Source organism: Peromyscus eremicus, chromosome 3 (assembly GCF_949786415.1).
Source record: "Peromyscus eremicus chromosome 3, PerEre_H2_v1, whole genome shotgun sequence".
In the NCBI taxonomy this organism is placed as follows: Eukaryota; Metazoa; Chordata; class Mammalia; order Rodentia; family Cricetidae; genus Peromyscus; species Peromyscus eremicus.
Window position 1 is genome coordinate 99,900,183 of NC_081418.1, and position 16,184 is coordinate 99,916,366.

At 47.0% G+C, this 16,184-nt stretch overlaps 1 protein-coding gene across 1 annotated transcript; it reads left to right on the plus strand.

The window, feature by feature from the left end:
* Positions 1 to 10,602: 10,602 nt before the first annotated feature.
* Gp9 (glycoprotein IX platelet) lies at positions 10,603 to 11,136 on the plus strand. Its single transcript, XM_059257088.1, has one exon. The coding sequence runs from the start codon at positions 10,603 to 10,605 to the stop codon at positions 11,134 to 11,136; it is 534 nt and encodes a 177-aa protein (XP_059113071.1).
* Positions 11,137 to 16,184: the final 5,048 nt, after the last annotated feature.

Sequence of the window (16,184 nt, forward strand, 5' to 3'; positions counted from 1 at the left end):
AAATATCCTGCAACAGCTGGTGAATCTCCCACCTCAGAGTCTTTCCCAGAGTTCCTAATTGTCCCTGGAGTCCCCCCTGTCCTCTCCTGACTCGCTATTGGACGTTCAGCTCTTTATTAAACCAACCAGAAGGTGCCTTAGGCAGGTGAGGAAGGACAGAGACACATCTTCACACAGTGTACAAAATGATGATCCCAGCGGGATTTTATCATTTCTTCCCCATGCTTGTTCCCATGAACTGTTTCTCCATTTTAATGGCAGTAAGTAACATAAGATCGTACCTTGTAGGGTTTTTTAGGTTGTTTTTTTCAATCAAAGTAGTTTTGTAAGATGCAAATAGATTCAGCTGATATTAACAAATTTCTCAACCCCTCCTTTTTAAATTTGAAAGTTTAAGTAATTTAAGGTATTCCTTTTGTTTAATGCTATGTGCCTTCTTCATTAATAGTTAAGGACACTGTTACTGGCACATAGAACTACTTTTTTTTTTCTTTTTTCTGAGATAAAGTCTTGCTATGTGGCCTGGCTGGCCTGAATCTTACCATGTAGACCATGTTGGCCTCAAACTTTGAGACAATCATCCTGCCTCTGCCTCCCAAGTACTGGGAGTGTAGAGCAGTGCCATCACATCTGGCATAATTATTTCTTTTCATAATAAAATAGAGTGTGGCTAACTGTTTGAGTATTGATGAAATTATTAAGGCCACTCCACGTAGTTAAAAGGAGATTTATTTAATGGCATAACTTACAAATTAAGGGATAGGTAGGTCACGGGGTCTGGGGAAGGTGTATCGCAGTCCAGCGGTGTTCTCTGGAGCTCTGCTTGGTCCACCTCCACCATCCAGGGTCCCGGAACAGAGAGAGTGCTCACCGATCCAGATCTCGGGTCCCCAGGCGCATCCCTTGGCCCCGCCTTGTAGGCGTGACAGTTGCCGAAGTCTCAATGGGGGTTGGAACTTCCAGATGAAAGCTGGAATGGCTACCCACTACATCTCCCCCTTTTTGTCTAAATAAGAAAGTTCTAACCTAATACAAGACTATATACAAAGGAATGGTTACCAAATATTGTTCAGGAATGAGGGATAATGACCTAGATAAGATGGAACTACAACCAATGCAAACAATATCAAGCAAGAAACACATACTAAAATCCAGAGAAGTATAGAGCATAGGTAAATGGCATGTTACAAAGATCATTCCAAAAGGTGTCCTATCCTAAAGAACCTGAATCTAATACTTAATATGTTCTATCTACTAAGTTGTAACTATAACTGCTAGTCTTCAATCCCATCAAGGACCTGAGAAGGAATATAATGGTACCTGAGAAATGGTAGATGCATGCAAGCAACTTTCAGGAATCTTGCAAGAGTAGACCGAGACAGCTGGCAGCCTGGACAGTCACCTAATGTTTCTCAGCATTGTTGGTGCATTCAAATTGGCTACAGGCCTAAAGTATCTGACAGACCATTTTCAGAAGCAGGAATTCTGAAAGACCATCTTACCCTGTCTTGGCAGAGTTTTCGCTTTCCTTGTGTCCCGCTTGTCCAGAAAGGACAGCATTGCATTTGTACTGTCAGCCGTCGAGGCAAGGGCAGTTCTTTGCCCAGTAGGCCATTTTGTGCCAAGAAGACAAACTTCCAAATGGAAATGTCTTAGAAGCCCAACATTCTCTCGGGATCAAATTGGTGCAGCCAGGAGCAATTGTGTCTCACATCAACAGAATTCTAAGTTATTTAAATGCCATATTCTCTAGGTCTATGAAGTGTTTGAAGATTACCTGTCCATCTGACCTATGTATCCGTAAATCTGGATAACCTAACTAACGTAACTATAGAGATGACAAGCATAGGTGACTATAAATCTATAAGTCTTATCTACCGAAATAACCTAAGGACTAAGGCTTCACGTAAACAAGGTAAACAGTCTATAAGCAAATGTATGGTAAAGAATGATGACTTCAAAATTGAGACAATACACAAGATATTTATAACAGAGGTAGGAATATATAGTGCGATATGCAATATGACAATAATCTTAAATATATATCAATATACCAAATATCCTAAACAGAAGTAGAACATACATAAAGTATGACAGATATAAATTTACATTTGTATCAATATACAAATATTTCAAATAAGAGTAGAAATATAAGCCGGGCGGTGGTGGCGCACGCCTTTAATCCCAGCACTCGGGAGGCAGAGCCAGGCGGATCTCTGTGAGTTCGAGGCCAGCCTGGGCTACCAAGTGAGTTCCAGGAAAGGCGCAAAGCTACACAGAGAAACCCTGTCTCGAAAAACCAAAAAAAAAAAAAAAAAAAAAAAAAGAGTAGAACAAATATAGTTCTGTATTTGTATCAATATACAAATTATCTTAAACAGGAATATAAAAATAGTTTACATTTGTATCAACATATAAGAATCCATAACAGTGCAAATTACAGTGCAAATTATCTAAGGCTGCTATTTTGCTAAATTTGTATACTAGAATATACAATAATCTACCATAATATCTTATACCTATCCATTCCATTTCTTCTTTTCCCTTTTCTCTCTCTCTCTCTCTCTCTCTCTCTCTCTCTCTCTCTCTCTTCTTTAGAATACTGAGTCTAATATTTTCTTCCACCCCAACCCTATAACCATCATCCATAACCCTGAGAATTATGAAACCTAAGGGAGAAGGGGTGTCGTTTTCTTAGAATTGCTTCCTGCTGTTTAGGGGGTGATGTTATCTGTTGGGTACTGTGAGAAAGCTCAGATAGTTAAATCTCAGTTAGACTAACTGTAGGTTCTGCAGCAAGTCTCAGTTGGTAGAGCATGAGACTCTTAATCTCAGGGTCGTGGGTTCGTGCCCCACGTTGGGCGCCAGATATTGGTGAAATTATTAAGGCCACTCCACGTAGTTAAAAGGAGATTTATTTAATGGCATAACTTACAAATTAAGGGATAGGTAGGTTGCGGGGTCTGGGGAAGGTGTATCGCAGTCCAGCGGTGTTCTCTGGAGCTCTGCTTGGTCCACCTCCACCATCCAGGGTCCTGGAATGGAGAGAGTGCTCGCCGATCCAGATCTCGGGTCCCCAGGTGCCTCCCTTGGCCCCACCTTGTAGGCGTGACAGTTGCCGAAGTCTCAATGGGGGTTGGAAATTCCAGATCAAAGCTGGAATGGCTACCCACTACATTTGAGTGCATAAAAATGTTGGGATTATAAATTAAGGTAAGAAGAGTGAATATTCATATACCTTTAACAAAAACGTGTAAGTATTTCAATTCCTTGTTTTTATGGATGAGTGGTGAATCTCATTAATTATGTAAAGTACAGCTGGATATGATGTCACATGGCTTTAATCCCAGCAGAGGCAGGTGGATCTCTGTGAGTTTGAGGCCAACCTAGTCTACATAGTGAGTTCCAGGACAGCTAGGACTGTTACACAATGAAACCCTGTTTTAAAATAAAACAGGATACTCTCAGCCACTGTGACTGAGCAGGAGAAGAAGACAAAAAACATGGCCCACCCATAGGACACTATTATGGTGAGCAAATATTGTGGGGTATGGGAGAGAGACAGGGTAGTTCATGTCCTATGGAGAGAGGCAGATCTGAAGAGGTGAAGGTAATGAAGAGTGGGCTGAGGTGGGTGGCAAGCCATGGTGATGTCCAGGACTTGGGTGCTGCTAAGACCCATGTCTGTGCCCATGGCCCTGCAGCAGCCCTGGTCTGTGTTGATGTCGGTGGCTCCTGTTACCACCAAAGGCCTAGAGGATACAACTGCACAGAGTTGGCCCCGCCCCTCACTGGCTGCAACCCTAGGGAGAGCGGGTTTTACACCTCCCCTGGGCAGCCCAATGGAGCTGATCCTGTTTGTGGGGTCCTGGCCCTGAGGGCATGAGAGTAGGAGAGCTGGATCTGGCCCTCCTTGTCTGCCATATAGTGGTGTGTGAGTGAGGGAAAGACCCCTCTGCCATGTGGTGGTGTGGTGAGGGAAAGATGCCCTCCCCTCTGCCATGTGGTGGTGTGTGAGGGAAAGACGCCCTCCCCTCTGCCATGTGGTGCTGTGGTGAGGGAAAGACGCCCTCCCCAATGCCATGTGGTGGTGTGGTGAGGGAAAGACACCCTCCCCCCTGCCATGTGGTGGTGTGGTGAGGGAAAGACGCCCTCCCCCCCTGCCGTGTGGTGGTGTGGTGAGGGAAAGACACCCTTCCTCTCTCACTCCTCACCACCAGTGGCAAGCAGAAGAGCAGACCCAGTCCCTCACCAGCTGTAGTACTCAGGAGAAAGGCCCTGGACCTCCCTGGGCAGCACAATGGAGCTGACCCTGTTCACAGTGGAGCAGGTGAGCCACCCCTAGAATGTGAGCTTGAGAGATCTGACACACACACACACACACACACACACACACACACACACACACACACCGTTATACCGTGGTGTGAGCAAAGGAGAGATGCTCTTCCACACACCCCACCTCTGCCACTCACTGCCTATGGCAGGTGAGAGAGCTGGCCCTGAGGTCATAAGACCAGGAGAGTTGTCCCTGCTCCTCCCCAGCTGCAGCGCTCAGGATAGTGCCCCCTGCACCTCACCTGGGCAACAGTCGGGCTGGCCCTGGTGGTGTAGGGTGGGTGAGCAGGCCCTGAGGACATGAAAGCAGGAGAACTGCCCCCGCCCCTTGCTCCTTGCTGTATAGGGCGAACTAGCTGGGCAGTGCTGGAGAGCTTACCCTGGTGGTGAGGATGGGGGAGAGCTGGTGGGCTGACCAACCCTGCAGCCGCCCCAGCCCAGAACCAGGCTATGAGTTGGCCCACATCCACCCCAATCTATGATCTGCTGGAGCAGGTGAAGGGGCTGGTCCCTCGAACCCAAAGCTGCAGGATCTCCACAACACAGGACAACAAACAACAGGGCATCCAAGAGGGGTCCCAGTGAGGGCCCAGTATCACTAGTACAGCAGGAACCAGAGACTTCAAACCAGACCAATGACTCTGCAACGAACACTTGAAAGTAAAGGTAAGTGGACAAAAGGGTTTGCAGTGTGACTCACCGTCACACTACAGCTCCCATGACGACATCTTTCTTTCTTCCTGTCTTCCTTCCTTCCTTTCTTTCTTTTTCTCTTTTTTCATCTTCTCTTAAATTTTATGTTATTTGGGGGAGGGGGTTGCAAGGGCAGAGGGTGGATAGGAAGGGACGGGGAGATGAATGGGATCAAGATGCATGATGGGCGCCGGGAGGTGGTGGCACACGCCTTTAATCCCAGCACTCAGGAGGCTGAGCCAGGCGGATCTCTGTGAGTTTGAGGCCAGCCTGGGCTACCAAGTGAGTTCCAAGAAAGGTGCAAAGCTACATAGAGAAACCCTGTCTCGAAAAAAAAAAAATGCATGATGGGAAAGCCACAAAGAATAAATAAGTTTTTTAAAAAGCATACTCTCAAGCCTTAAAAAAATGCCATCAGTCACCATATATATTTTGTTTATGTACATTTAGTTACATTTATTTTTATATGTTGCTATAACAGTCTATATGCTAATGATGAACTTGCTGAATATTCAAAATAAAAAAAAAATCCTGGTGGAAGAAGTTAAGAGCACTCACTGTCTGCTCTTCCAGAGGACCAGGGTTCGATTCCCAGAACTCAGATGGTGTTTCACAGCCACCTGTAACTCCAGTTCTGTGGAGCTGACACCCTCCTCTGAACTCTGTGGGCACTGCAGGTGTATGGTACACAGACATACATGTAGGCAAAACACTCATATACATAAAAGATAAGTAAATCTAAAAGTAAATTTGAAGAAATTGTAGAAGACTATATTCCTCTTTTATGACCAAAGAATAAACATAAAGCTGTCACAAATAGAAAAAAAGGCTATTCAAAGTATGTTTTGTTTTGTGTGACAATTACTGTGTTAATTGTAAAGATGGAAATTTGGTGTTCAATGCAGTTTTCAACAAAAAGTCATTTGAAGGATAAAGAGCTGACAAGATGGCAGGAAAAGGCTTACCACCAAGCATAGTGACCTGTGTTCTATCTCTAGAGCCCACATAATAGAGAAGAAAACTGACTCCTGCTAGCAGTTCTCTGCCTTTCCTAGCACGCAGGCATGCTATGTGCTTGCCTGTGTGTACATACACACACACAAAGACACAGAATACGTGAAAAAAGAAAACAAAGAAGAAAAACAGAGGATACAAAAACTGGAAAGATAACCCATGTTCACAGATCAAAATAATCAATGATGCTAAAAGGACCATACTGCCCAGAGTGACCTATAGAATCAATGCAATTCCCATCTAATTATCAATGACTTTCCCCACAGCAATAGGAAAAAAAAATATTAAAATTCCTACAGTGGGGCTGGAGGGATAGCTCATCAGTTAAGAGCACTTGTTGCAGGCTCCTCAACTGTCTGGAGTCATTTTGTAAAGGTCTGAACACTGTTAAGGAGAAAGCTGAGTGCTTACTTGCCTCTCTAACAACAAAAAGATGTTTCTTGAGCCAGTTTTACTGTTGAAATATATTATTTTTTCCTTAAAAAAAAAAAGAGCACTTGTTACTCTTGCAAAGGAGCTGGGATCAGTTCCCAGCACCCACACGGGGTTCACAACCATCATAACTTGAGTTCCAGATGATGCAATATCTCTTGTGACCTCTGCAGGCACCAGGCACACACGTGGTGCACAGATACAATGCAGGCAAAACACTCAGAAACACAAAATAAAATTTTAAAACATTTCTTTAAAAATATACAGACGTACGAAAGAGCCAGAATAGCCAAAGCAACTTGAGGAGGAAGAGGGGGAGGGAGATGAGAACAAAAATAAGAAGATCTCTTTGAGCAGGGCATAGTGGCACATGCCTGTAATCTCAGAACTCGGGAAGCTGAGGCAGGAGGATCAGCAGTTTGAGATCTTCCCCAACTACCTAGAGAGTTTGAGGCCAGCTCTCCCTCTGATCTGGGTAAAAATGGTTGCTTGAGTTCACAGGGACTAGTGAAAGCTGGAGTTGTATTTTAGCAGAAGGCAGCTGTGGTTGGGTGCAGCTTCCTCAAGGCATCCATTCACTCAGGGTTCAGCTTAGCAGGACTGCTGTGAGAGCGGTCCTGGCCAACCAAAAAGGAAGAGCTGGGTTGACAGGCCTCAGCCCAAGGCTGTCAAGAGTAAATGGCACACGGCTTTAATCCCAGTATTAAAGGCAGAGGCAGGTGGATCTTTGTGAGTTCGAGGCCAGCCTGGTCTATAGAGCAAGTTCCAGGACAGCCAGAACTACACAGAGAAACCCTGTCTCAAAAGAGGGGGAAAAAATGCAAAAAGCATTGAAAGACTATTTACTGTGAAGTCTTATAAAAGCCGAAAGAACAGTCCTAATAGTGGTTAACAGTCCTTGTTTGTAATCTTACCAGTGCTCAGCCACAGTTCCAGAACCCTCCCCCGCTTCCCCGGTAGGTGGGGGGGGGGGGACCCTGATCCTCTCAGCACCACAAAGGACCTGTGCAACCGAGATAAGAGGATTCTTTAAGGAAGCCACACCCACGAAGCGGTGCTGAGCCTCCATGACGGATGCCCTGGATGTGGGTTTAGTCACAGTGGGAGGGGGAGGGTCCAGGACAGAGTGAGCTCTGGATGACTCTATTTGGGTAAGAAAAAATACTTCTATGTAGGTATACGTATGACTCTGGGGCTCCAAACTCAGGCCCCTGCACATGTTAGACAAGCGCTCTGTGTTGAATTGTACCCTGACACCAGGCCCCAAAGGCATTCTTATTTATGTTGGGGGGTGGAAGAAATTTTTAATTTTCTTCTTCCTATTCTTTTGAACATTACAATTTCTCCACAAAAAAAAAAAAAAAAAAAAAAAAAAAAAAAAAAGGTTATTTGTGTAGAGTTTTGTAGTTGCTGATGATGCTGTAACCTGCCAAAAATAAGGAAATCTTAGGAACCTGAATAGATGAGACACAGACCACAACGGCCTAGCCAGGAGCACAGCCAGGAGGCTATGGGATCCCCACTCACCCAGGAACTCTGGTCCCACTTGGAAGAGAAATCAGCTGCCCTGAAGATGGGACAGTGAAGATTCCTGATGCCCAAGGCTCTACCACAAAGGGAAGAAAGGCGCACAGAGGCTGAGCCCCCAATCAGGGCCAGAGTCCTCACAGACGCAGGAAAACAGGCTCCAGACAGGTATGACCTCAGGGACCAGAGAATATCTTCCTGCTCTCTCTGAGCCAGCTGCGAAAAAAGGCCTGGAGAGCCAGAGCTCAGCCAGTGGGCAGGCCATGTGTATCGAGCCCCCATACTGAAAACAGAAGTGGACAGATGCTGTGAAGAGAGCACATGGCTCTCACAGGCTTAGAGGGAGACCCAGTCATCGCCCAAAGGCCTGCTTCCAGGGAAGACAGCAGCTAGTCTGTGGAGGTTGGGAGAGGCATGCGGGAGAGTAAGAGAGGAGGAGCAGCCTTCTGGCCCGACTCTGGGCCAGCGTGACTTCTGCTACATTAGAACTACTTAAGAACCGGTCCCAGGACATATTGGAGGCCTCGGTCCCAGCTGGCATGACACCTGCCTGCTAAACAAGATCCAGTATGCCTTAGCCAGTGGTACGGCTGCTCCAGCCTCAGGTTCCCTCTCCATCCCTAAACCAGTCTGAATCTCTCCAGACCGTGTTAGCTGATCTTGGCCAATACCAGCCATTAACCCAGGGCTGGTCAAGGATCTCTTCCTTCCCCAGTGGCCCATCCTTCCTCCCACAGTCCCAGGAGCCCCAGTTTCAACAAGTGTCACTCCAGCCCAGGATTCACCGGCACCCGCCACCCCCCCCCCATCTTCTGCGCACATGAACTCCGGCATCTGCTAAGTATCAACTGACTTGGTTAGCAGTCACAATTTCACAAGTGTGGAATTTTTATGATTTATTATAAAAATGCACGCATTTGAGTTTTAATTTCATGATGTGTATGTTTGATCATTAGGCCTGATTTTGATTAATCCTTTGTAATACCAAGAGCATTAATTAAACTAAAACTGCATTTATCTTGTAAGGGAAACATTATGGTTACTAACAGGAGTGGAAAAAGTAAATATGAGATGTATGTTGGTCTTTGGTTGGTTGCAGCAGCTGGGCCCGGCCTCTGAGAGGTTCGGTCTGCAAACCTGCATCTCTATCAGAAAAGGAAAGAGAAGGTGTTAAAAAAAAAAAAAAAAAAAAAAAAAAAAAAAAACCACCATGGACAAAAAGGAGCCTCCCTTGCCATCTTCAGAGGGCTGGAGGGCTATAAACAGGCATCCTTGTGTTCCCGTCCCACACCTCGGGGAGGTGTGCAGAACCAGGACCATTGCCCACATTTGTAAAAAACCGTACAGCCAACCATTGCTCATCTCAGCATCTTCTCTTCCAGGAAGCCCTCCCCAACTCCTAGGACCAGGCAGGGGCACCTCCACTGGCCTCCAGACCCACCACACAAGGCCGCAGGCTGCTTGCGGTACAGAGGTACCCCTCCCTTAGAGTGGAGTTGGCCTGCATTTCCATGCCCAAGGCCCTGGGACCCTGGGAGCCTCCTGCCTCTGAGATAGGCCCTCAGGGCTGTACTTCGGGGATAAGCCAGGCTATTTTCATCATTTCCTTCCTCCGCTCAGGCAGTGCCACCACTGCCAGCTCCCACAGCTCCCACACACTACCGCCACCGCCTTAACCAGGATGCCACCAGCTCACAGAAGGTGTGTCCCAACCAAGGCCTCACAGGTAAGTGATCTTATTTCCAGCAGGACCTCCTGCCTGGTGTCCACTCCAGAGGAGCTGGCAGAAAGAGAGGGGTCACTTGTGTCTCTCTCTTGACTCTCTCCACTAAAAGATGGAATGTGGGAGAACATTTGCTCTAAGGTGTCAACCCGCAACTTGGCTGAATCAAGACTCATGAGTCATTCAATGAACACTCCCGAAGCCTGCTGTGAGTTGGGGCTTGGTAGGAAAGCAAATGCTTGAGAAGGGGAAACAAAGGCCCTAGTCCTAATCTGGGAGGGAAGGCAGCAAACGAGGCTGCCTCAGATGGTCCTGAGACATTTTCCTGACTCTGCGCTCTGCCGTGGACTTCTGGGTGACCCTAGGCAAGTGCTTCCCCTCTCTGGGCCTTCATTTCCCAGCTCTGGCCGTTAGCCTAGATGAACGGCTTTCTAGACAGGTCCGTATGATTTCCCGTCTGTGCTGTCACTCTGAAAGCCCGGCAGGTTTTTTGAATCAGGCATCATGAAAGAGTGGTCAAGGTGTAGAACGCATTCCATGGCCTGACTCCAGGCTCAGGCAAAGGACTGGGTACAGTCAGGAAGGACCTTTCCTAGCCTCTGTGGCCAGGGACTAAGACTGGAGTCCCTTAGCAGTCAGTCACCTGCTCCTTTATCTGAGCAGGGGCTGGGATATCTGCCAGAGACCAGGAAGACCTTGTCCCTCTCTACCACACTTCCTGGGCTGCATAGTGAGTTTCAGCCTATCCCAGAGCATAGAGCTCCGGCACCCTCCAGAGGCCTGGAGAGAAAGTACACACCTTTGTCCAGCATAGGTATCCTGGAACAGGCTGACAGGTCCCACTTTCATTACTCTGCCCACAGCCTGCCTGCTGGATGACTACCTGGGGGTTCCTGTTTCTGCTCTGGCCTGTGGCCACAGCCACCCAGGACTGCCCAAGGCCCTGTACCTGCCAGGCCTTGGAAACCATGGGGTTAAAGGTGAACTGCGAGGGGCAAGGCCTCACAGCCCTGCCTGTCCTGCCAGCTCACACTCGCCAGCTCCTGCTGGCCAACAACAGCCTCCGTTCAGTGCCACCGGGTGCCTTCGACCACATGCCTCAGCTGTGGAACCTCGATGTGACACACAACCCCTGGCACTGTGACTGCAGCCTCACCTACCTGCGCCTCTGGCTGGAGGACCACATGCCTGAGGCCCTGCTACATGTGTACTGTGCCAGCCCTGACCTGGCCACCAGGCGCCCACTGGGCCAGCTGACAGGCTATGAGCTAGGTAGCTGTGGCTGGAAGCTACCACCATCCTGGGCCTATTCAGGGATCTTGTGGGATGTGGCACTGGTAGCTGTGACTGTGCTGGGCCTGGTTCTGCTGGCTGGCCTGCTGAGCACATTCCCAGTGCCCCTGAATTGAGCCTAGCACATGAAACCAGGCTGGAAGTCCAGATCTAAGCCCGGTGCTCAGAAGCACCAGCCTGAGTCAGCCCAGGCTATCAAAAGCCCAAAGGAGGGGCTGCTGAGATCACTGAGTGGGCAAAGATGCTTCTGCCAAGTCTGAAGACCTGAGTTCAATCCCCAGGATCCATATCATAGGAGAGAACAGAATCTCACCTCCACACTCATGCTGTAATTTTAAATGTAATTTTAAAAGACAACAATAAACCCACTGCATAGCCTTTTTGTATGAGCACAAAATAGTAATTTTCTTAAGTCTGGCTTCTAGAAACCTGGGTTCATTTTGTTTTAACCTGGTATTGAGGCTTCTCTCTCCCTAAAGTTTCCCACCCAGTCACCCCAATTCCATAATCTCTGGGCGTCCTGAGCCAGGTCCTAGGACCAGCTCCCATGGCTTCTGCCAGCAGCCTCACTTGACCCAGGTCAACTTGACACAGGGTTGCAGGCCCCATCGAGGCTCCACAGAAAGCAGAGCAGTGGGTAGGGCAGAGCAGCAGGTAGGACAGAGTGATCCAGAGGAAAGGGTGCATCTTCATGGTGCTTTTCCCAATTGGTCTGGGACCTCCATTCCAGCATGGGAGGCTTGGGGGCTCCCTGCATCTCCCTTGACTTCCTTAACTCTACTTGTCTATCTGCTTCTTCAGTGCAAAAGAGAAAAAAATTTTCCTCATGTGCTGGCACCAGCAGCTTCCAAATTCTGGGTCCCATCCTGTCCTAAGCAATAATCATCAGATTCTTATCCTGGACACCTTGATCAATCAATCAATCTATCTATCTATCTATCTATCTATCTATCTATCTATCTATCTATCTATCTATCATCTATCCATCTGTCATCTATCTATCATCTATCTATCTATCTATCTATCTATCATCTATCCATCTATCTGTCATCTATCTATCTATCATCTATCTATCTATCTATCTATCATCTATCCATCTATCTGTCATCTATCTATCATCTATCTGTCTATCTGTCATCTATCTATCTGTCATCTATCATCTATCTATCATCTATCTATCTATCTATCATCTATCTATCTATCTGTCACCTATCTATCTATCATCTATATCTATCTTTCATGGAAATGCCATAGTTACCTATGAGCTAAGAACTGTGCCAGTCCTGTGGGCCTATGAGCCAGAGGTCAAGAGGGCATAGTGTACAACTGGACACTGGCCCACAGGACTCAGTAAAGAGTGAGAGCCAGGAGCTCAGGAAGAAAGACAATGGAGAGTGGTGGGGACCGTGGCAACTGGACAACCTGGGCTTCACTCAAAGGAGCCGCACCATTGAGTAGAAAGTCCCCTTTAACCCTGAGCTCCAGAGGAAGAGGGTACTGTCCACATGTTCTTTAAGTGTTGACAATCAAATCAGACTTTTAAAAGAGCAGGGCATGGTGGCCATACCTGTAATCCCAGCACTATGTAAACTGGAGCAAGAAGATCACTGCAAGTTCAAGGCCAGCCTGGGCTACATAGTGAGTTCCAGCCTAGCCCAGAGCACAATGTGAGACCTTATCTTTAAAAAAAAAAAAAACTGAAAGCATCAACCCAAGCATTTCTTTTTTTTTTCTTTTGTGTGTCTGCATGTGGGTTATGTGGTTGTACGTGTGTGTGTATGTACAAGTGTGTGCACAAGCATATGAAGGCCAGAAGTTGATGTCTGGTGTCTCTCAGCCACTCTCAACCTTATTTTTTTTTTAATCAGAGCCTCTCGCTAAACCTGGAGCTCACCAACTCATCTAGATCACTTGGCCAGCAAGCCCCAGAGATCCCCCTGTCTCTGCCACTTCCGTTGCTGGGATATGCTTTCTGGGGACTCAGACTCGGGTCCTTTTGTTTGCATGGCACATTTTACTGCCATGGCCATCTCCCTCCCCTCTTCTTCTTGAGTTGATCATCTCAGGCTTATCTCGGATTATCCAGCATCACAGCAATGGAAAGCTGGGATGCTAGATAATGTAACTGATTTCTCACAGCTCACAAGGCTAGCAAACCCAAGATCAAGGTACTGCACTGAGACATAATGAGTGGAGACAAAGGGAATTGGGCATGGTGGCACATACTTTTAATCCCAGCACTTGGAAGGCAGAACCAGGCAGATCTCTATGAGTCCAGGTGAGTTCCGAGCTATCCGGGGCTACATACTGAAGCCCTGTCCAAAAAAACAAACAAACAAAAGCACTAAAGAATCAAGGTGACATAGTCCCCAGAAGGGTCAGACTCACAGAGACCGCAGAATGTAAGTGCTGGGGCTGGCCATTAGTATTGGAGGGAACAGCTTCGACATGGAAAGACAGAAGTTCTGGGAAGAAGGTACAGTTGCTATACAAAACTTTGCACAGGGTGCAACAGAGTTGTACATTTCTGAGCAAATGAATAAAATACTATATGATGCATATATTTTTAAATTTACTTATTTTGCTGGGCGGTGGTGGTGCATGCCTTTAATCCCAGCACTCGGGAGGCAGAGGCAGGCGGATCTCTGTGAGTTCGAGGCCAGCCTGGTCTCCAAAGCGAGTTCCAGGAAAGGCGCAAAGCTACACAGAGAAACCCTGTCTCGAAAAACCAAAAAAAAAAAAAAATTATTTATTTTATGCACGTGAGTGTTTTGCCTGTTATAAAGTTTTTACAATTATACAATACATAAAAGTGCTGGAGAGATGGCTCAGTGGTTAAGAGCACATGCTGTTCTTGCAGAGGACTAGAGTTCAGTTGCCAGCACCCATGTTTGGCAGCTCATAACTGCTTGTAACTCCAGCTTCAGGAGGCTTGGACACCCCTGGCCTATTCAGACACCTGTGCTCATGTACACACACACACACACACACACACACACACACACACACACACACTAAATTAAATTAAATATTTTTAAGGGCCAGAGAGATGGCTCAGTGGTTAAGAGCATTGAGCTCTTCCAGAGGACCCAGGTTCGATTTCCAGCACCCACATGACAGTTCACAACTGTCTATAACTCTAGTTCCAGGGGACCTGACACCTTTCTGGCCTCAGCAGGCACTAGGCACACACATGCATGCACAGATACACATGCAACCCAATTACCCATACATACAAAGTTCTTTTCAACAATTTTTAAATAATAATTTTAAATATATAAAAAAAACAGTAGGGGCTGAGAATGTAGATCAGTAGTAGAAAGGCTTGCCTAGTGTGGTGGTTTGAAAGAAAATGGCCCCCAGAGGTTCCCAGGGAGTGGCACTATTAGAAGGTATGGCCTTGTTAGAGTAGGTATGGCAATGTTGGAGGAAGTGTATCACTGGAGGTGGGCTTTGAGGTCTCAGAAGCTCAAGCCAGGCCTACTGGCTCACTGTCCCTTTCTGCTGCCTGCAGATCCAGATGTAGAACTCACAGCTACCTCTCCAGCACATCTGCCTGTATGCCACCATGCTTCCCTCTGAAGCTGTAAGCCAGCCCCAATTAAATGTTTTCCTGTATAAGAGTTGCTGTGGTCATGGTGTCTCTTCCCAGCAATAGAAACCCTAACTAAGACACCTGGTATGTATAAGGGGTTCAAACCTTAGCACCACACAAAAAAAAGTTTTTTAAATAATATCTGTATTCCTGCTATGAAGTTAATAACTGCCCCTCCAGTTTCACTGTCATAACAGCATTAAGGGGCATCACCTCTAGGATGAGATCTGCCCAGTTCCTTTCTCATCACTAACGGCCTCCACCATGTCAGGACACATGATGGGGCCCTAACCAGATACCCCAGAACTGTGAACCAATAAACTTCTATCATATGAATGATCCAACTTGTAGAATTGAGACACACAGATGGTGACACTTCTCTAGCCAAAGACGAGCACGATTCACATGTTTTCTAAGCCCTTCCTGTTCTAATTCTAGAAAGAATACATTTTCTCTGACAACAACCAAGCACAAGTGACAGGAGAGTCACTGGGCACCGTGTGGCAGTGTTTCTTCTGGTATCCTTTTGGAACTGCTGTCGAGACCATAACCACTTTTATTCCAATTTTCTTTCTAAAAGGGAAGAGCTCTATCAGTGTTCCTGATTTATATGGACTAAAACTTATGATCATAATCAATAGGTCAGAAAATAGAACTGTAAAGAAAACGAAAAGCACTAAAATACTACCCCACTCCACACTCCACACACTGCTTACTACTAGTCCAGGCTGGATGCCTGCCAAGCTCTCTCCTGAGATGTACATAATCATAATTTATAACACTCAGATCTTTTCCTCACTGGTGTAACTGGGGACATACCTTCCTCATTCACATGTATTTTGTTATTCTTTCTGTTCTTTGCAACTGGGTCCAGGTGCCTGGGCTGGCCTCAAGTTTCCTATGTAGCTCCTGCTGCCTTGGCAGTTTCCCCTCTCGCCTCTACCTGCCACATTGGAGTTAGCGTGAGTGCCACCACACTCGGCTCAGTCGGTCACCCTTGGGGGATGTCCACTGCATCACATCCACCACACTCGACTCAGTCGGTCACCTCAGGGGATGTTCACTGTACCACATCCACCACACTCGACTCAGCCGGTCACCCTCGGGGGATGTCCACTGCACCACATCCACCACACTCGGCTCAGTCGGTCACCCTCGGGGGATGTCCACTGCACCACATCCACCACACTCGGCTCAGTCGGTCACCCTCGGGGGATGTCCACTGCACCACATCCACCACACTCGGCTCAGTCGGTCACCCTCGGGGGATGTCCACTGCACCACATCCACCACACTCGGCTCAGTCGGTCACCCTCGGGGGATGTCCACTGCACCACATCCACCACACTCGGCTCAGTCGGTCATCCTCAGGGGATGTCCACTGCATCACACCTGCCACTTCATTTTATTCATTCAGGTCTGAGTGAAGAATTCAGTCATGTGCTTCCACTCATTGTTTGGACAGACTACTTCACAAAGGCCATTTCTACACCATGCCTCTCTTGGTACTTTCAGATGATTTCTAAGCCCCTCCTCTTACCTAAGAAATAACATTAGGATTGAAACACA

Excerpts from the sequence above, each read along its gene's own strand:
- Gp9 (XM_059257088.1), top strand. The coding sequence starts at position 10,603 with ATGACTACCTGGGGGTTCCTGTTTCTGCTCTGGCCTGTGGCCACAGCC.